Here is a 22,664-nt window from a genome sequence, read left to right on the forward strand (position 1 = left end):
CTTCTTCTATCCTCAGCTCAGAGGAGCTCTGTATCTGGAATTGAAAAGTCTCCGGTGATGCCTGGCTGGAGTCATTAATCGCTTTTCCAGGCATGGCGACCTGTCCTACAGGGGACTGTGCTTTCTCCTGGGAAATCAGGTATTGGACTTTCAAGTCCATTATTTTTTGGGCGTTTCACAAAACACGCGTAGTGCCTGCAGTTTTCTCCGTGCCTGATTTGGTACGCGGCTTCCTTTGTGTATCTGACTGCTGATTACTGGTCTTGGTACCATCTAAAGGGTTTGTGGTTGCTTTATTTTGTTTTACTGGGCGCATACTTCTGTGCCTCGCACCCTCTTCACGGCTTTTCCTTACCCAATTCTTCAAAGCCTGTGTTTTTCTCTGTAGTGCTTTTGAGATAGAGGGTAAATGACCAGGCCTCTGCTTCTTTCGCCCGTTTCCCCCTTCTTCAGTTTGTCCCTATTCACCAGTCAATGTCTTCACATACCAGCAGCTGTAGTCTATGCCCAACTATCAAGTTCAAGTCTATTCCCGTCTCTCCTTAATCCAGTTTAATGAATTTTTTTGCTCCTGTAAAACCGAGTCCCGGGCCCTTTCTTAATGCCCTTTCTTATTGCTCACCTCTTCCCATTCCACGATGCCTCTCAATTGTTCCTATTCGTGCTTTCTGCTCCTGTTCCTGCTGCAGCTCCAACTCCTACTCCAGCTCTACACCCTATGCAGGATCCACCTCAGCTCTGCTCCGAAATTCCGCCCAGCACCACTGTTGCCTGTAGCATCGAGGGGGCCATTCTGTAGGGCATTTGCTGAGCATGCTGTGCGTGCGAAACCTCTCCCCCTTTGTGTTTTACCTGTTGGGGCCGCAAAACCCTTTAACGACGAAAACTGCGAGAGCCGCGGAAGTCCTCGCCGTCCTGATCTCCCGCTCGCGGCTTACTGCATCGATGCTTCCAGGGGGCGGGGTATCACCGGGTGAAGCGCACTAGCCGCGACGCATTTAGGTGCAGTCCGCGGATTCCCTCATTAATCTGATGTCAAGGGATGTATGGAACTGTTTACATCCCACTTCTTCAACAAGAATTTGACACATGACAGAATCAGTGTCCAGTCTTTAAGATTTACAAAATTCACCAGCAGTCATTGACTGACAATCAGAGAAACAATGCGGATACGTTTTCTCTGTTGAATAACTCATTTGGATTGATAGTATAGGTTGTACACTGAGACACATTGTTTGACTACAGGAGCATATCCCCTTTTACCAGTGAGGTCTTGTATGTTCAGGCTTAGGGCATATTTATATGTTTATATCGTTCCTGATAGGTTAAGCCAGCATGTTATGAATTTAAATTTATGGCAGCATGTTATGAATTTACACTTTTCCTGTTCACTTGACAGACTTCTAGAGAAAGGACAGATATCATTTGCTAACACGGAAACCCCGGCACTCTGGTTGTGTATATATACAATTCTAGATATGGATCTCTTGGGGCAGAAAAACATATAGAGCATCAGAAACAGCCAACGCGTGTTTCGTCACCACCGTGACTTCCATGATAAGGCCCTTGGGAGAATAGTGTATCTGATACAAAAAAGTCTTGCCGTCCGTTGGGGAGGTGTTTTGGCCCCAACGGACGGCAAGACTTTTTTGCATCAGATACACTATTCTCCCAAGGGCCTTATCATGGTTCCCTAATTTGTGGATACATTGTGTCTTGATGACAAAGACGACTATGATCACACACTTCTAAATGAATACTTCGCAGTTTTTGGGGACACTAGAGTTGATCTCCATCTAATTCTGACTCAGGACTGTGTGAAACTAAAACACAAAAAGAGTAATATTTTGGAATTGGTTAGAATTTTGGAACTGTAACCTGGGTTTCAACATCTATCCAGGATATCTGAGTCAATAGAGGACTAGGTATACTGAAGCTTCCCCTATGTGAGCTCCACAACAGAGCCTTGAGGAAGTCACGGTGGTGACGAAACGCGCGTTGGCTGTATCTGATGCTCTACATGTCAAGAACTGGACTCCCAAGAATTTCATAAAACTAATTATTTTTATGAACATTTTTTGATATGGGATGTAATGTCTTGATTTATGCTCTTGATCATTTCTTTAATGAATAAATCAGTGTTTGAATGATACACATGTGCGTTCCTGGACGTTCTCTATGTCAGGGGCTATTTCCTCACATCATTTCGTTTTTCTCCCCCAAGAGATCCATATCTAGAATTGTATATATACACAACCAGAGTGCCGGGGTTTCCATGTTTGTATATTCCTTACAAGTCATTTGGTGGCTTGTGTGATCGATACTCTTGGTAGTGGGGTATCTCACCCCGAGTTGGCACCTGCTATACGTTTGACCCTTATATGACCATATTTAGTTGATACAAATACCCTATTATCTGTTAAATATTTGATTGAATGTGCGACGATATATCCACCACTACCGTATGTGATAACTAGATATCATTTGCTGATAGGGCTCAATAATCAATCCTGATGAAAGCCGTTGACACTTAGTGGCCTTGAACTGGAAGGCTGAAACACAGGATACTTTACTAATTACATCCAAATGCATCAAGTATATCATATTTTTAACCTTACCGGTGGCACTCAAAAACAAGCATTGGCAAAGACAATAGGTCTCGCTTGTTCCCATGAGGAGCAGTGTCAAGAATGATTTGCATAAGGCTGGGTCTAAACTGGGATGGCATGGTGAGCAAAAGAACAATGTATTTAACCCAGATCTCCTGACTGGGGGTGAATGTTTGATTTGTTCTGCATTCCATCCATCCTTTGTGTGTCTTCTGCTTTCTTGCCGTAAGTGCGCCGGGTATTTTCAGACAAAGGGTCCTGGGCTCAATGTGCCACTGGATTCAAGTTACCCTGGCTGATGAAGGGTGATACCCTGAAACCGGTCCCTGGATGCTTGTTTCTGGTCCAGGGAGGACTTGGCTTGGCAGTTTGGGCTGGACTGTTTCCACTGGGCACAGGATCAAGACTAATTTGCATATGGCTAGGTCTAAACTGGGTTGGCATGGTGAGCAAAAGAATGATGGATTTAGCCCAGATCTCATGACTGGGGGTGAATGTTTGATTTGTTCTGCCTTCCGTCCATCATTAGTGTGTCTTTTACTTTCTAGAAGTGGCATTTCTCAGTTATTAATGACAAATTCACTTTTACCACAAGGGAGGATTTGTCATTATGAATCCAATGATAGTAAACAACATGAGGCTTCTCCACTGTAAGCCACCACTGTAGCTTAAAGTAATCTCAGCCATTCTCCAATGTTAATCTATGGGGAGAGCAAACCTCATAGGTAGTGAAACACACAAACACATGGGGGTTCTTTACTACACTCCCCATGGCTCACCCTCGGGGTGCTGTAGTGCGATTGAAAGTCACCCTCAACATTGGCCAATAATTTAAAAAAGGCCAACCTGAGCATAAGTGCAAATGCGCACACACAGGCCTGCAATGGCAAGCCTGAGACAAGTTTAAAAACATCAGGTTAACACCACTTCCTAACATGTGTAGGAAGGGCGCGCACACTTTCGCTCTGCATTACAGTGGGGAAGTGCCCAGAGTCCTAAGACCACAAAAAGAGTATCAGCAACACCCATGAGGAAAAAGTCAACAGTTTAGGGAAACACCTCAAGAGTATCAGGTCTAACATAGAGTGAGGTGGAGTAGGTTGGCGTCGGGTGGAGTGGATTGGGGTATACTGAATTGGGGTAGATTGGGGTAGAGTGAGGTAGATTGGAATGTGGTAGATTAGGGTAGAGTGGGGTAGATTAGAGTGGGGTTGATTGCAGTGGAGGGGGGTAGATTGGAGTGGGGTAGATAGGAGTGGATTGTGTTGGGTAAGTTAAAGTGGGGGAGTGGGATAGATCAGAGTGAGCTGGATAGGGGTAAATGGGCGTAGACTGGGGTGGAATAGGGTAGAATGGAGTGAAGTAGATTGTATTAGAGTGGGCTATGTTGGTATAGATTGCAGTGGATTGGGGAAGATTTGAGTGGAGTAGATTGCAATGGAGTGGAGTATATTGGATTAGAGTGGCATAGAGTGGATTGGGGTAAATTGGACTGTAGAAGAGTGGGGTAAAGTGGAGTAGTGTTGGACAGATTAAGGATAGATTGGAGTGGGGTAGATTGGGCTAGTGTCAGGTAGATTAGAATGGAGTAGATTGGGGTAGATTGTAGTGGAGGTGGGTGAGTTAGATTGTAGTGGGATAGAGTGAAGTAGATTGGATCTCAGTGGGGTAGAGCGGGTGGATTGTGGTAGATTGGAGTGGGATGGGTTGGAATGAATTGGGGTAGTTTGGGGAGAGTAGGTTAGATTGGAGTGTGATAGATTGGGATAGATTGGAGTGGGGTGCAGTGGACTGGGGTAGAGTAGGGAAGAGTGGAGTGGGGTGGACCAGGCTATATTGGAGTTAAGTGGGGTAGATTGGAGTGGGTAGAGTGGGGTGTACTGGAGTTGATTGGGGTAGAGTGGGGTAGATTGTGGTAGATTGGAATGGAGTGTTGATTGGAGTGGGTCGATTGGGGATGAGGAGGGTGGAATTGGGTAGATTGGAGTGGAGTGGAGTGGAGGAGGGTGGAGTTGGGTAGATTGGAGTGGAGTGGGATAGATTGGAATAGATTGGAGTGAAGTGGGGGTAGATTGAAGCTAAATGGGGTAGGTTGGAGTGAAGTGGGGTAGCTGCTTCTACAATCCATGGCCCACATTCAGTCACACTGCTTTAATAGTCCATTCCATTTATATGTTCCTCTAAAAGGAAGCGCTGAATTGCAAAAGAAATTAAGCAACCCAAAGGTGTTAGAAAAAGGAAGCGCTGCACAAAAAAAAGTCACGTAGAACTACGTCAAATGTAGAAAAAAAAATACCAGTCATAAAAAGATGGCCCAAAAAAACATGAATCCCAGCGCGATCAGTGGATGGACACAAATCAAACTAAATCAATTGGTACTTGGTCCATGCTCTGGAGAAATAAAAGGAAGTGATGTTAGCCATATGGTGACCAATTAGGAGGCAGCTAAAAAGACTGACAATCAACCCAGTAAATGGTAAGTAATGGGTGAATTCTAAGCCTTTTACTGTATATAATACCCTTTGCAGCAACAGCACATTTTGCGCTGTTAGATAAGACCTAAAAAGGGATACTGGGGTAGTCACTAGGTATTTGTTGTGGAAAATGGCAGCCACCTCACCCAAAGCACTTTTAGGAGCAGAGAAGTGCATCTATTGCAGTGCAAGGATGCTTCTCTTTACAAATTGAGACCAGCACACCCAATAGCCACTAGTCAACAGAAAGACTGAACTATTGCTCTGGCGTACTCCAAAATGTGAATGACACTTTCTTCAAGCATTGACTGATGACGGATGATCAAAACCAACCAATTGAGGGAGTAGAATGACCGAAATCTCCTGTCTATGATTTTGGTGTTGAGTACCTGAGCTCTGGCAGACACCTAAATCCATCTGTAGCCAGAACTAGAAAGAGGGGCAGGGTGCAGAATGCATGCAAATGGGGAAAGTGTATATTTATGACGTTTTGTAGACAGAAACAAACATCTTCTGGTCACGAGCATTTGGCTGCAGTTGGTATCACCTCCAAACAGTGGTGGCTCGCCGAGGGTGTGCTGCGGGGCGGTGGGACAAACTCGGCAGTGCAGCGCACGCTATGTAAATTGTTTTATTTATTTATTTGCTTAACTCCCTTCGGTCGTATGCTGGAGTTTACTACCCATACCTTACCCTCCCCCGCCCCACTGCCCTTCAGCACAACCTCGGCGAGCCGTCATTGCCTTCACATAATGTTTTATATTAGTAAATTTGGGTCAGAGTTAGGATAAATCAGAATACTGGGGCTTGCGAGTGCCTTAATATCCTTGGTTATGTTGATGACGTGGGCGCTGTGAGTAACGCTAAGTAGAGGGGTTGTTAGTAGTGGATGGTGGTCGTGGGATGGTGAGGTCAGACCTGTGCTCACTTCTGACTTGAGAGTAGGATCCAAATTTGAATCAGTTGAAAACATTGTCCTGCGTCGCTGGCTGCATGTTGTGCCTCTGTTAGTGATGCGAGGTGCTTTCCTTAATTGCATCAAAACCATCTTCCAAGGTGGCCAATCACACTTATTTAAGACTCATGAGCTCAACAGGCTTTTTTCACCAGAATGGGTGATTGAAAATCTCCTTTCTCGGCAGGACTATCGTATTTGCCCATTGGGTCCCAAAATGTTCAAGACATTATATTAAGATGTATTTAAAGAGAGTTGGCTTTCACGATGTAAAGACGGTTTGGTTTAAGCTTTGTTTGTCACGTATCGAATGAGAGAAAAGATATAGCTCAAGTTGTACATAGTTTTCTCTATCATAGTTGAGCCTATAACCGAAGTACCTGCTGTCCTCTGGTACTATAAAAGATTCTCCTAGTTTTATGAAAAGTCTCAGTGGGGTTTATCATTTTACCGCAAAAGTTAATTGTTTAGGTACTGTTTATATGAAACACTGCACTGTAGTGACCAAAGCTCTCACACTGGTACATACCACCATGGGGGAAATCAAATACATAATGAACAATGAAATCAATTAAAAGTTAGATTAGTTGAAGGCTCAGTACAGCAACATTTGAAATCTGTCTGATTACTGATGAATGTTTCTGCTTTGCCACAAAGTGTAATATATTAATTGAAAGTAAGCATGGGCACTGTTTATTTTGTATTTAAATGATGCATGGTTCTCTATCGAAAGAATTGTATTCCTGTACATGAAATCACATCTAAGCAAACTTGTATTTTAAAGGCCTCTAGCCCAGCTTGTACAGAGCTGGAGATGAATATAATGGACTGGCTCGCCAAAATGTTGGGACTACCTGATCATTTTCTGCATTATTATCCAAGCAGCAAAGGAGGGGGAGTACTACAGGTAGGTCACTTTCACAAGTCATTAGATCCGTATTTACTGATATTGCACGGGAATAGCAGTATACTGGTATCACGTCACCATTTAAAAAAAAAAAAAGTTTACATATTCTTACTTGAATAGGAAAACGTATTGTATTCATACGTAGAATCTTACCATTTCCTTCAATGGACGAACCTGTAGGAAATGGCATTTGGTGATGTGCCCGTGTGTGATTTGTGTGTTGTGGGTATGTATTCTTTGTTACTGCTCCATTAGGAGTTGTGAAAAGTTCTTGAAAATAGTAGAAAAGTGTACATATTGTAAAGGAAGTTCCACTTAGTCTTGGCCAACAGTTCATGTTGCTGTTTTTCAAGCACATGTGCCCATAGACTGTCCCTCTTCCCAGTAGACAGGAGATTGTGGAAGCATGCTGTCATGTCACTGGCTTTCCACTTCTTCAATCCGTACCCTTTCAAGATGGCTGCCCTTTTATATAATATCACCTCTTGTCTGCAGGGGTCATTAGGTTCTCTAACCTCTTTTCAAACTATTACATTTACCATGAAAATAACTTCAGATTACAAGTGTAGTGTGGAATCCAGTTTATAGTTTGAATAGTTCTCCCTTGGCAGCAGGCCTACACAATAGTTGATACTAGCTTTTCATATGGCTATTTACAAACAGGACATCATTTTGCCTTTCCTAGACTTTCCATTTACAAACCCCAGTAGTTCTTTTTGTTCAATTAATGTGATTTGCAACAAAAACACGCATGTATTCTCTTGGTAAATGAAAGCAAAGACCTGGAAATGTGGTCTAATTCCTAAAGAAACTTCCAACCACTTCAATATTTAGAAATGGTTACCTGATTCACAAATCAAAAACTTGTGAAATACCTGTATTTTTCCCTAACCATACATCTGTTGTCTCCGTATTACATGGATTTCACAGATGTCACATGTATTTTCTTATACTTTCTGTGCCACTTATACCTGGCTCATTTATGCGTATATATACATGTCCAAATATGCATGGGAAAGACATTGCAAATGTTTGTGAATTTCCCCAAAAATACAACTTTTTGGGTGTTGCCCCCAGGTGCAATGAGTGTGACCCTTCTCTGGGAATGCTCACTTTGACTCATTTATATGGAAGCTACACATTTTAAAACTGGGCACACTTTGCGTAGGCTCAGCACAAGTAGATGACATCTCTACTTGAGTAACAGATATTCCTGCTTTTGTGAATCACCGCTAAGTCTCTGTGCGTTAGCAGCGTCACTGGAATTAGGCTATTCTGCTGCTATTTTCCTATAATTATGCATTTGCTTCATTTGCCACAAAATCCATAATCTGCAGCATAATGTTCAGATTTTATAAAACCATTTTGTTTATAGCTGAAAAGGATCGAAAGTTACTAAAAATGTAGCAATGTGTTCGCTCGTTGTGGGAGGCCCTTCAGAAAGGTTAACTGGTCGTCTTTCATTTGCCTATTTGTGTATGTGGTTGTTAAACCCAGTGTTAATGGGATGAAATATTTATCCAGATTGTATTACCATGTGTAAAAATACAAATAAAATTAAGTTATACTATCCTAATGCATAATTTGCCGTTTTTGTTGCTGCATAATTTAGTCAACCCTGTCGCATAATTTGGTGTTTCCTTGCCACATAATTCCAGTGGCCCTGTGTGTAAATCACACTTTAACACAAAAAAAGCTTTGTGACCCAGGCCATGATGTTCCTGTACCATGGGCCCAAGTGTCCGGCGCTCCAGTTGCTCAGGGATGGTGTGCATTGATAGTAAATCTAAAGCTGCATCTTTTAGGTGATGTCAGACTGTCCAGTAGTTGGAGCTTTTCACAAAGTAAATTGCTGTAATAATATGGGATTGAGATGTGCAGACTCTAAACTTGTCCTATTGATGAGTGCACATTATTTGAAGATACCTGCACATTGGATGATCGTTTCATTGTAAACGTTGTATGAATATTGTAATAAAATATAGACTTCCTTCACAGAGTACTGTCAGTGAATCAACATTAATCGCATTGTTGGCAGCAAGAAAAAATAAAATTTTGGAAATGAAGGTTCGCGAGCCAGAGACTGACGAGTCCTCACTGAACTCCCGCCTCGTTGCCTATGCTTCTGATCAGGTAGGCTCACAGCCCAGCAAATGTAATAGTATCATGTGCACATGGGATGCGTTAAGGCAGATTTGTATATCATATTCGTTTTGTGACTTCTTGAGGCTAGATATAGGAAGGCCCCTATGGCCAGATTACAGACACTTTGCACCACTTCAATTAGGACGGGGAAATCTTTTGCTCCATTGCTGCTCTTTACATATTGTTGACATGAAAAAATAGTATTTCCTCCAAAATAATGTTTCTCAGCAGGATAAAACAGGCAGCAAGCTGGTTCCGAACTACTTTGTCTTATTTTGGTGTCATAAGATCAAACAGAGAAAATATAGTTTCTCTGTTTTCTAATAAAGGATAGTGCATGAGGCAAAAATGGTTTCTTCCTTTATCAACACACAAGTAGCATTCATTTAGCAAACTTGGCTTGCTCTATATTAGATTTCTTTTTAAATGCCTATGTTTTGTGTTGGTTCCGGTATCCAGTCCTTTCTGTTTTGCTGTGGTGCAAATATCCCCTCTGCATTACATACCTTTGATAGAATGAAAATGGATTTTCCCTGTTTTGGTAACAGTGCCAGGTGTCTATAATCGGACCCCTGCAGACTTGTGGGAGGGGCAGTATATTTTGATATTCTCTGAACGTTTGCCCACTTTCGGGCTGTTCTGAATTATTTGTTCCAGACTGCTTCAGATTGAAATACTAGCCTGCACACTTTGTCTGCATACACTTTGTCGTACTTAAGACTGGGTAAGAATGAACGGCTTTGATGAAGATCTCTATTAAATTCAGATAGGACAACTTTCCCCAAGCATGTTTCAATCAATGATACATTTACAACTTTATTTAAACAAAAAATGATCACCAGTTGACTTCAATCAAAAAACTAGGATGATGTTAAATATTAAACAGTAAGGGCTATCTTGCTTTGCCTTTCAGATAATGCAGAATCTCCCAAACGGTAGCTCAAATAAACACACACAGCGAAGCAGGAGACATAAACACAAAACAACATGCAAAGACTCTATTTTTAGAATAAGGCTTAGGGTTTTATTTTACACAAAGCTCTCTAACAGAAAGGCTTTCCCAGAAGCCAAATGCAGATCATTCAAATATATTTAGAGATATATATGTTTATATGCAAACAATAATAACACACTTGGTAAATGCAACAGTTAAATGCATGAATAATACTAATAAATAAACAAGCAGCAAATAATATGAGATAAGACTCAAGCAAATATAATGGGACGTCCTGCAAGAGATCAGAAAGATATTTATGTACACTAAATACATCAAATGATTACTTTGGATGTGTACCTCGACTCACTCACACATCACAAAGAAAACACCTCAAATGATCAAAGCCACTGGCCACACATCACAATGGCAATAATCAAAACGCAAACACCTCAAATGATCAAAGCCACTGGCCACACATCACAATGGCAATAATCAAAACTCAATACTTCACCTGGTGCAAACACTGCATCTTAGCCCACTCCTGACCAGGGTATTAACAGCCGGGGATAAGAGCCTCAGCAAGCAGGGTTCCGCTGTACCGAAGTAGACGTGTCCGTCCCCATTCAGATTCCAAAATCCCGGTTTCTAAGTCAACAACCCTCAGCTTTATAATCACAAAGCACACACTAGAAGGTTCGAGAAACCTTCCCCCTCTGCCTAAAGGAATCTTACCAGCTGGCCAGCTTCCAAGCAAGCATTCCACGGCAGGAAGGAGTTCCCACATCCCCTCTACAGGTACATGTTCCAGCCTTTATCTTGAAGAAGCTCACAAAAGCCTTCCAGGGTACATTAAACAATCTCTCACAAAAACAATCCTTGAACGTGATTAACCCAAACAACTTGCAAGCCTGGCTGTGCACGCAGATAAAGCTCAAGCCAGGCAGAGTCAGAATTAAGGATGACATGAGGCCATGTCAAAGCCAATAGAAAGAACTTCATAATACTTACCAGTGTACAACACAGTGCACATTTGTGCACCACTGCTTATAGCATCACATACTTCTTCTCTCAATGTACAACAAAGTGCACATTTGTGCATCACTGCTCATAACACTGCACTTCGAGACCAAAAAGCACATTCCACACCTCTCTTTCTCATGCTTTCAAATGCACATCCCACACGTTCTGTTTTTGGCAAGGCTGTTCTACTCCGTGACAGCTCCCACTGAAAGACTGCAAGATTACAAGAAATAAACCTTCAAGAGAAGCAAGGCATATGCAGGACGTTGTACATTCAGGTTAGGACAAAATAACACACCAAAGTCAATTAAAATAATGGTAGTCAAAGGTCATCACATGGTGTTAGACCACAAGAGTGCCTCTAGCACTATAAAGGGCCTACTTATGAGTTTGGCGCTCCTCTGACCACTAAACTCATGGTGGCACAACCGCCACCGCCACCGCTGCACCGTCGGTCCAACCGCTGGATTACAAATTGGGTGGTCAGACCACCATGGCACCACCGCAACCGCCAGGGATCAGACATCGCTGCATTTGCGCAGCATTCTGAGGGCCACAATATGCTTGGTGGTGCCCTGCAGCACCGTCAAGCATATTATGACTTTCCTCACCACCAGCGGTCTCATAAAGGTTCTTACTCCATGAAACTGCTGGTGGTGAGGAGAGAAAGGTGGCCCTGTGCACAGGGGTCATGTATACACATATAAGGGAGTGTATAGTTATATGGATATGTGAGAAAGGGGTTTTCAGACCTACTCCCAGGTTCATTTAAAAAGAAATTCAGTGTTTTGCAGCCCTGTGGTACTGCGGTACCCCTGTGCACAGGGGTCATGTATACACATATAAGGGAGTGTATAGTTATATGGATATGTGAGAAAGGGGTTTTCAGACATCCTCCCAGGTTCATTTAAAAAGAAATTCAGTGTTTTGCAGCCCTGTGGTACTGCGGTACAGTTGCAGTACACAGCGTGGCCCCCGTGTTGTCCTGAAGCAATATCCTGGTAACGCACAAAGAGACCTATACACAGACACACTCATACAGACACCCACACCCCTATACACACACACAGGACAGTCACACATACAACAGATCCACTCTCCCTTACACACTTGCATGTGCACACACACACACAAAGACACACAGCTGCACACATCCACACACACACAGCCAACATCCACACACTGACACCCCTCACATTTACCCACCAACACACACAACACTAACATGCACACTGGCCTGCTGACACACAGAAGTGGTAATCATTTCTTTTGTAACGTTCAATAACCCTAGAATTCACTAAAAAAGACAAAGGCTAAAGTGACATTTTTATTAGATCTGGAAATAATATTTCACTTACATAAAAAAACTCAGAAATTCACTAAAAAACAAACAAAGGTGAAAGGGATGATATAGTTAGGTGAACATGTGAGTTAAAACGTTAACATTTTAAACTCAAAAACCACTGAAAGTCACCAGTTATTGTTAATTCAATAATTATAACTTGCTTCTTTGCCATAAACTGCTTATGACCTCACATAGTACAACACTCATGACATCTTGTATGACATTGATAACATCACTGATGACATTTGAAATGACATAATTGATGACAACACTATGCATGGCGGGGTTGCAAGTTATACTTTCTTGAGTTAACTATAACTGCTTAATGTCAGTGTTTTTTTATTTTAAAATGTTACGTTTTAACTAACATTCTCACTTAGCTACAATGTAATTGTGAACTTTGGTTTTGTGTGTGTGTGTATATACACACACATATATATGTATATAAATATATATATATGTACATATATATACACACACACACACATAAATATAAAAATATGCATATATATATTAATATAATATTCAAAACTGGGTTATGGCTCTGGCTCAAATGTGCAAAATCACTGAAATTCGCCAGTTATGGTATGCAATGCATGCTATAACTTGTGTTTCTCACCATGTTTAACTCTTGCTTGTTTACCTTGTGTCCACTTCCATTTGTACATGTGTGATTTGTGCATGGCAGACGACACGAGTTATGGCGCGTGCTGTGTGCGTTGAACATTATTGCACACATTGCCAGACAGTACAGAAAAGTGTTGCAGTTCCATCACCAGATGAACTAACTAAATAAAATAGGATCTTTACATAATACTGCATATCACAGAGTTTCCCACCGTGCAAGTTCCATGATTAACACTGCTCTTTTTTCCAAAAGTTGGTTTTTGATATGTTATATCGATTTGTCACGTTGAATTGAACAATATCTTTTTTTCATACATACAGGCACATTCCTCAGTGGAAAAAGCTAGTCTCATTTCTCTTGTGAAGGTGCGCTTCTTGCCTGTGGATGAAAACTTTTCCCTGCGAGGTGAAACACTATGGAAAGCCATAGAAGAAGACCGAAAAAAAGGCTTGGTGCCTGTCTTTGTAAGATTTATTAATCATGTGTTCTTTAATGATGTCACAACGAATTGCTGCTTTGACAAACGTACAATTTTATAAAAAATGACATTTAATTCGATTCGTTTAACATACCATAGAGGCTCATTGGTTTACTGCAGACCTAATTGCATCGCAATGCGGACTGCCCACAAATTAATTTCAAAACTGTGCACATTACTGTAGGGCATGTAACGACCACCCAGCCTTAAAACGTCAACGTTTCCCACCAAGGCCGTAGCAAGGGCCCCATTAGGATGGTGGGCGGTCCCGCCCGCCACCCAGGCGGTGCTGGGACTGGCCGCCAGGGGTGCAGCAGTCCTGCACCACCAATTAGGATGCGACCGCCACCCTGGTGGTCGCATCCCTCATCTTTGACATTGTGGCGGGCGGAGCTGTAAGCAGCACCCGCTGCAATGCCAAAGAGGCATGTTGTGCATTGCCATGCACAACAGGACAGGCACCATGTGGTGCCTGCCACCTTGTGCATGGCAATGATGGTACCCCCCCAAGTGCAGCCACGCCCCGGGGGCCCGCAACGAGCCCCTTGGCAAAACACTGTATGCCTTTCCATGGCAGCATCGCCGCCATGAAAAGGCCGGTTAAAGCTGGCATCCTTATCTGGTGGACAGCACCGCTACCATTTTGGGCTCCCTGGACTGTTTGCTAGGCAATCAGGACATTTGCTGGTGGCGAACAGTCTTTGCGTCCGCTGCAAACACACTCATGTTCCCACCACCATCCTAATCTGGCTGTGGGAAATATCCGTTAGATGGCAGAAGGACCGCCACCTCAGGGCCAGCGGTTGCCACCGCCGGCCCTGCGGTGGCAGTCCTTCCGCCATCCTAATAGGCCCCTAAGAGTCTAGGGCAGGCAAATACATTCATTCAATTTTGGGAAGCAATGGGCCATACACCAGCACAGCCTTGAGCCCCGGTGCCAGTGCACCTGCTGCATCCTGAGCTCCAGTGCCAATGCCCCTTTTGCACTATTGATAGCTACCCCCCACTGTCCCATCGGCTAGCAAATTGCGCCCCTTGAGGGAATGCCATTTCTAGACTCATATGCGTGTGCTATGCCCGAGTCTTTCAGAATCACAAAGCGCACAAAGATGTGGCGTGATATAAAATAGCTTGAATGCAAAAATGTAGACTCTTCAAAAACGTTTCTAGAAATGGTGTATTCAAAATAGTAGATTAAAAATATACTAAATATAGTTACGATATTTCAACAGTGGTAACTAACTCACAGCACCATTGCATTAATTGAAACTACCAACTCCCTCATTATCATATCTGAATCCCGCCTTGCCTATTTTAAAGGGGGCTGCCTTGCCTGGCCATGCTCGTATGCAGTATGTAGCTCCAGGGGTTCGGTCAGTTCTTTAAGGAAACTTGTTTGTGCAAATGACAGAATAAACATATACGTACCAAGTGTGCACTTGGCCCACCTGTGAAGTTGCCTTATCATTATTCCAGTGACAGCTCTTCCGCTAAGGTGGAGGAGTTTCACCCCACTGCTTTCTTGCAGCCACACAAAGGAAAAATAAAATGATAATAACTTGCGTTATTATTATTTAATATTCTCCTTCTTCCACCCGCTTTGCGTTAGGGGGTGGGAGCAGGGTAGGAGTGGTAGCACCCTCCTAAAGAGCGCAGGCACAGCTTGGCCGGCCCTCCTGGGCGACCCAAAACACTCTTGCACACTTCGCATGTTCTCCATGCAGACTGCAGTACAGCCTTCAGGAAGAACATGCCCAGGCCCCCAGTCGGCTTCTGAGCGGCGAAACACGGCGCTCAGACCAATCAAAATGCTGCTAAGGCAGCGTCGTGATTGGCTGACTGGTTGCCTGGGTGTGCTTCTGCTAAGACCGAGCGAGGGAGGACTGCAGAGGCAAGGAAGCGGCAAGAAGGTAGGTTTTTGTTTTATTTTTGTTATTCTAGCCTCCCCCCGTGTCCATCCCCCCTGCTCCGTCCTCCTTCCTCCCGTGTCCACCCCCTTCCGCCCCTGTTCCCCTATCCCCAATCAGTGCCGGCCGCCACTGCATTATTCCATTTTTCCTATCTCGATTGGACACTCTTACAGTGCCTCTTCAAAGTTCCCTTTTCATGCTAACTTTAGCTTGTTTATTTTTTTTCAGTATTGTCAATGATACCATATATTCATTTTCTTTAGAAGCCGTTATTATTCTACAGTGTCATCAAATTAATATAAAATAGAGCTTCATTTTACAGCACTTCTAAAGTTAGCTGGCAAGCAGTATATAAGGATTTTATTGCTTTGGTCGAGAAGGCTAATGCTTAGACTACTTGAGGTAATATTCATTTCCGATTCTCTCAGCCTTCTATTAGGCAAGAAAATTGCAACGGGAAGAAAGAGAGAAATGAGATTACCACAAATAATTCAAGCATTACCTCTTCCTCCCTTCTTTCTCACATCATTCCTTATCAATAAGGACTTAAGTAAGCCAATGTTTGAAGGAACCTATATGCCAAGGATAATTGGCGACATGCCCCCTTTACTTGCCACAAATGTCACAAGTAGTAAATCTCATTTGCAGATCTCAACGGTATACTCCAAACTGATCAAGATGGCTCCACTTACATACAGACCCTCTAAATGGTCTACTTTTCTCACCCTCTGGAATACCAGAATATTTATCCAGTGATGCAAATGGAAAGATGACAGTACTTTTGGCAGACACCTAGGACCAGGTTTTAAAATTGAGCAACCTGGAATTATTATTAAGTAAGTAGGAGAAATGACCAAGGAATCCAGATCTCCCAACTGCATTAAAGACATGATGGACACTGGAAATATGACGTTTAAAGTCAAAAGATCCAAAGAAAAGAGTGACAAGGGGTTCAAATCGTGGAATTTGAAGACCTTTCATTACTATAAGTAAGTCCTATGGAGGTCTTTCTAGACTGATTCCTTAAGAGAAGAACTTCAAATACAATTTGTTCGCTTGATAGCATTGAAGAAATATAATACAACCCTCATGGTTCTTTAAAGGCCCTGTTTGGAGCCAATTTCAGTTTCCGGATGGCTACTGCCAAATGGAAACCTCCTGGTAAGAAGGAAATAATCTTACGGAGAAGGGCAAGACAGAGTTTGTAAGGCATGACCTAGACAAGAAGATTGAATGAAAGATGAATAATATTGATATCCTTACATTTTGATAACCCTGACACTGGATTACAATCCCTTGGGATGTATTATAATTTAGATTGTGATGGGCCCATGGTATTAGAAACACTGTATATAACATTTTTGAACTTGCCTCTTTCTGCAGGGTCACACCAGATTTTTGCCTCCCTTTGTTGACCCCATTTTGATTTGGCTTTTTAGTACTCTCAGCACTTTACTCCTCCTTATCAGTGGACTTGAAAACATGGCTGTTCACCTCCACCTAGTCCCCCTGGTAACACAGGCCGTACGTCCTCTCACATACACTAGCGCCAAGACGCCATGGCAATCGAGCGCTCTATAAACATATATCCTATCCTATCCTATCCTAGTGGTACAGTCCTTGAGCTCTCTATTCTAAACATGAGGAAATTGGGAACATTGGCTTTCACCTGACTGGTACATTTAATTTACTTATACACCCCTAGTAAATGGTACTACATGTACAAAGGGACTGTAAATTAATTGCTACTAGGGGGATGTAGCCCTCATAGTGTCACCCACTAACTAGCCACTGTAAAAATGTCTGAGGCCTGTCACTGTGGCCTGTAGTGCAGTGTTAAACTGCCATTTTGGCCTGGAGTAATAAACCTTTTGCTAGGCCGAAACCTTCCTTTTTAATACTTATAGGTCACGCCTAAAGAAGGCTCTAACTGCTCCTACGGCAGGGTGGTATTTAAAAAGTAGGACTTGTGTACTTAAATTTTTACATGTCCCGAGAGTGAAAAATACCTAAAGTAGTGTTTCACTGCAGCAACGCTCTCTCTCCCATAGACTAACACTTGGTTACCTTATTACAATTAATGGTCCACTCTCTCCCCCAGTTCTGCTGTGCCGTCTCTTGCCTCCAGACCCGACCTCCTCTTTGGGAGGTTCGAGGCTGCTGTCCAACTGGGACCAGACTACCTGCAACCACCGAACCTTTCTCAGCCGTTTTTTTTCTTAATTTTTCCCTGTTGTGCCACTGTTATTGTGCCCATCTGTGTCTTGCTCTAATTCCACCACTGTGTTTATTTTCTCGTGCCTGCTTGTTCCTTTCGCCTTTTGCCGCTGCTGCCCCTGCGGCCCCTCCCCCCCGGAATTCCCCCGGGAATTCCCCCTGGAATTCCCCCCCGGAATTCCCCCCCGGAATTCCCCCTCTCCCGCCTCCCAGCCTCTCCTCCCTCCCACCTCCCCTACTTAATGGCGGCCACTGCGCGGTCGTGCCACTGGCACACCAAAGGCAAGCCCGTCTGCGCCTGTCCGCGACCCCGACCAGCACCAGGAACCCTGGACCTCCCACTACCCTTCGCTACGACACCACCACCCTCCTCGCACTCAACCCTGGAAGACTTAGAGAATGCCAACAGGCCTCGCCGAACATGACCCACGGCCCATTCTCCTGCCTCCACTGCCACCAGACCCTCACAGCCACCCTGGCCTCCAACACTGCCGACGGCAGCACCGGCGACACCCTAAAATGCATCCTCCTCAACGTACGCTCCGTACACAAACACGCCATGGAAATCTGGAACCTACTCGACTCTCTCGCGCCCATCATCGCCTTCTTCACAGAGATCTGAACCAATGCCTCCTCCGCCCCCGACATCAGCACTGCCATCCCAGACGGATACAAGATCAAGAGGAAAGACCGCCCCAACCACCCAGGAGGGGGCCTTGCCATCGCCCACAAGAGAAGCCCTCTGCCTCACCACCTCCAGCGAAACCTTCCCCTCCGCCGAACACCTGCACTTCCAGATCCAGACCACCCCCAAACCCACACTCCGAGGAACCCTCGTCTACAGACCCCCCAGCCCCCAAACATCCTTTGCCACCCCCATCACCGACTTTATCGCACCCCACGCCATCGCCTCAACAAACTACATACATACTCATTGGAGACCTGAACTTCCACCTCGACAACCCCTGCGACCCCATCTCCACTATCCTTGGTGACAATCTCACCAGCATCGGACTTAAACAACCGACAGACCAACCCACAGAGCAGATCACACCCTCGACCCCATCTTCGTGGCAGGAAACAGCATCCAATTCAGCCACACAACGCAGCCGCCATGGACCGACCACCACTGCGTACACTTCGCCATCAACAAACTCAAGGCATCCAAACCAGCCCCACGCCCACCACGAAGGAACTGGAGCAAGGTTACCGATGAGAAACTTCCACCCTCGCCCGAGACTACCACACCTGGGCACCCGACGCAAACGACGCAGCCAGAGAATTCCACACCTTGATCTCCGACTGCGCAGACGAGCTCGCCCCACTACGCAACCCGACAGACAACGTCCCAGGAAAGCCGCCTGGTTCACCACTGCTCTCCAAGAAGCCAGACGCACCTGCAGATGCATGGAGAAGAACTGGAGAAACACCAAGACAACCAAAAACAGAGCCAGATCAGAGCCACCAAGAGGAACTTCATCCACAACAAAATCCTGGCCAACTCCAACAACTCCAAGGAACTTTTCAGTGCCTATCAAGAATTCACCAACCCACGCAGCGAAGCCACAGACATCACCCCATCCCAAGACCTCTGTGACAAACTTGAAACCTATTTCCACCTCAAGATCAAAAACCTCTACGACAATTTCATCGACCATCCACCAGGCGCCACAGTCGGCCCCTGCCCCCCAGAAACACCAGCCAGTCCACCATCTCCAACTGGACACCGATCACAGCCGAAGACACCGCCTCGACCATGAAAAGCATCCACTCGGGGGCCTCCACCGACCCTTGCCCCCCTCACATCTACCACAGATCCTCTGCCGCCATCGCACCTGAACTACAACGCACCATCAACACCACCTTCAAAACAGGCACCTTCCCAGACGACTGGAAGCATGCAGAAGTCAGACCTCTGCTCAAGAAGCCCACAGCTGACCCCACTGACCTCAAGAACTATCGGCCAATCTCGCTCCTCCCCTTTGCAGCCAAAGTTGCAGAGAAAACAGTCAACAGGAAACTGACACGATTCATTGAAGAGAACGTCATCCTCGACCCGTCCAAATCCGGATTCCAAAGCAACCACAGCACAGAGACCGACCAACTCGCCCCCACAGATGACATCTGCACCCTACTCGACCTATAAGCGGCCTTCGACACCGTCACCCACCGCACACTAGTCGCCAGACTACACGAAGCAGGCATACAAGGAACAGCCTGGACTGGATCCGATCATTCCTCACCGGAAGAAGCCACAAAAATCACCTGCGGAGTCCCACAGGGTTCATCCCTGAGCCCCACCCTCTTCAACATCTACTGTGTCCCCTTCGCAGCCATCGTACAACAACATGGCCTCAACATCGTATCCTATGCGGACGACTCCCAGCTCATCCTCTCCCTCACCAAAGACCCCACCACTGCTAAACTCAACTTCCAGAAAGGAATGCAAGACGCCGCAATCTGGATGACCAACAGCTGCCTGAAGCTCAACGCTGAAAAGACAGAAGTCCTCTGTACCAACCCTTCTGCATGGGACAGCACCTGGTGGCAGACTGCCCTCAGAAGCCCACCTACCCCCTCAGACCATGCCAAGAACCTCGGCATCGTACTCGACTCATCACTCACCGTGAACCGACAGGTCAACGCTGTTACCTCCAGCTGCTTCAACACCCTTCGCATCCTCCGTAAGACCATCAAGTGGATCCCCCCCTGAGTCAAGGAAGACTGTCACCCACGCACTCATCACCAGCATACTGGACTATGGAAACGCACTCTACGCCGGCATCAACAAGTCCCTACTCCGCAAACTCCCGACAATACAGAACACCGCCTCCAGACTCATCCTCGGCATCCCCCGACACAGACACATCAGTCAACACCTACGAAGTCTCCACTGGCTCCCCATGGAGAAAAGAGTCACTTTCAAAATCCTCACTCACGCCTACAAATGTCTACACAACAACGGACCCAAATACCTCAATGACAGAATCAACTTCCACATACCCAAATGAAACCTCCGATCTTCCAACCTTGCACTGGCCAAAACCCCACGCATCCACAGAGCCAGAGCAGGCGGAAGATCCTTCTCTCACATTGCAGCCAAGACCTGGAACGAGCTACCGGCGGACATCAGAAGCGCCCCATCCCTGAACACCTTCAGGAAGACCCTCAAGACCTGGCTCTTCGGCTAAACAGATCTGAGGACCTCCCCCCCTCAGCGCCTTGAGACCCTCACGGGTGAGTAGCGCGCTTACAATTCCCTGATTGATTACAATTCCCTGATTGAACTTCAGTTTAGGAACAGACTGAGAAATACTTCTTCCACTCATTTGAATTGTACTTTTATATCTTTTTAATGGCCTCTTCGAACATTGACAAGTACGCAAGACAAACACTTGCAACTCTGTTCCTGCGAGCCTCATGTGGAGATGACTGTGGTCTCCCACCTTTGCATTTTAACCTGGGCATCTTTACCTCTGCCTTTACGCCAACTTGCTATATTCAAAAAAGCTTTATATTGGGAGATGAATTCAGCAATTTTGTTTCGCTTCCTCAAAGAGATTTTCTTCATTCTGGCCACTGGGCACGCCTCCGGGCAGCACTTGTGTCGCTCCTTCTCGGGTTACTCCTTCTGAGTTGCCCGAATTAGCAATTTTCCTCCTTTTAAACACTTTGGGTGTTTGTTGGTCCTTATCTGTTGCGAGCTCTGATGGAGACAATTAATTTTCTTCCTTCGTATTTTGAAACAGTATATTTGTACTTGGCTATTGTTGCTTTATTTGACCATTTAATCCAGTTTATAATTAACGAGAACAACAGTTTTTTGCAATACTAAAGGCTTCTAGGGCAGGGAGTATGGTATTTAAAAAGTAGGACATGTGTACTTAAGTTTTACATGTCCTTATAGTGCAACACTCCTAAAGTAATTTTTCACTGTAACAAGGCTATATCTCCCATAGATTAACACTGGGTTACCTTTTTTCACTTAATAAGTGATAACTTCAGTTCGGAAACAGAGAGAGAAATAATTCTTCCACTCATTTGAATTATCATTTTATGTCGTCTTTAATGGTAAAGTCAGATTTTAAGTTACTGTTCTGAAAATTCCACTTTTCGAAAGTACCTCAATCAAATTGGCCTTTCTGCCAGTGTCCAGTAGGGTGTGCTTTGTATTCTTTCCAGACATAGGGGGAAATGAGGCCAAGATATGTAACAAGTTGGTCTTCATGACACGATGGCTGTGGGTGAGTTGTGCTTGGCCCTGATTACACTACAAAGAACTCTACCTACAGCAGAACCTGACTACAGGCTTGCCCTTGTCTTTGTCCCGCTAAACAGATGGGAGTCAATCCCAGGGAAAGGGAAAGAACTGGCCAGAACTAGTTTAGGTGTAGGTCACAAACTGCCTCCAACACAGAAGCTGGAACTTGGTATAATAATGGAGCCCTCAGAGACCCTCATCAGAACACTCCTGGACCTGTGGAAGAATATTTAGAGCATTGCCTAGCTGTCTGAAGAAGAAAGACCAGACCTTCTTGCCGTTAACCGAGGATCCCCAGAAATGACTCCAAGGGTCTATTGGCTCACCTCCTGTTTGAGCTACAGGGACACAACAAGCATCCAGAGACCTTACTTGCAACTGTCCAGCTGACCAGCAATGACAGAACCTGTCTGAGCCACTCTGCTGGCATCTAGTGAATGGAGTACTGTTCCTTAAGAAGATACCCCCAGGTGCTAGACCATAGGCTGGCATCAAAGTGCGCTCCCCCTGCTTCAAAATGAAACTCTAGGTGAAAATGCAGAGTTTTTGAGCTCTTTTTGACCTGTAGTGGGCTCCTCGCGCTAGTGCTGATGGCTGCGTCTCCGCCAACATGAAGTTCTGTTGGCGATCTGCTCTTCGTAACAAATAGTACAGCTTGTGTCTCCCACGAATGCAAAGCTCCACCAACTTGAAGATCTGGGTGCAGCTCCTTGCATAGACTTGGACTCAGAGAATGTAACAACTTCTCCTGGATGAACCTAATCCCTATACTCGACAC

General features: G+C 44.8%; 1 protein-coding gene across 1 annotated transcript in view; it reads left to right on the forward strand.

The window, feature by feature from the left end:
• HDC (histidine decarboxylase) overlaps positions 1 to 22,664 on the forward strand; it is a 211,196-nt gene that overhangs the window by 129,032 nt on the left and 59,500 nt on the right. Inside the window, exons 4-6 of the mRNA XM_085644258.1 lie at positions 6,823 to 6,945; positions 8,944 to 9,078; positions 13,341 to 13,484. Of these exons, the coding sequence (XP_085500384.1) occupies positions 6,823 to 6,945; positions 8,944 to 9,078; positions 13,341 to 13,484 (402 nt within the window). The remainder of the gene's footprint in view (positions 1 to 6,822; positions 6,946 to 8,943; positions 9,079 to 13,340; positions 13,485 to 22,664) is intronic.

Source organism: Triturus cristatus, chromosome 3_1, assembly GCF_964204655.1.
Source record: "Triturus cristatus chromosome 3_1, aTriCri1.1, whole genome shotgun sequence".
NCBI lineage: Eukaryota > Metazoa > Chordata > Amphibia > Caudata > Salamandridae > Triturus > Triturus cristatus.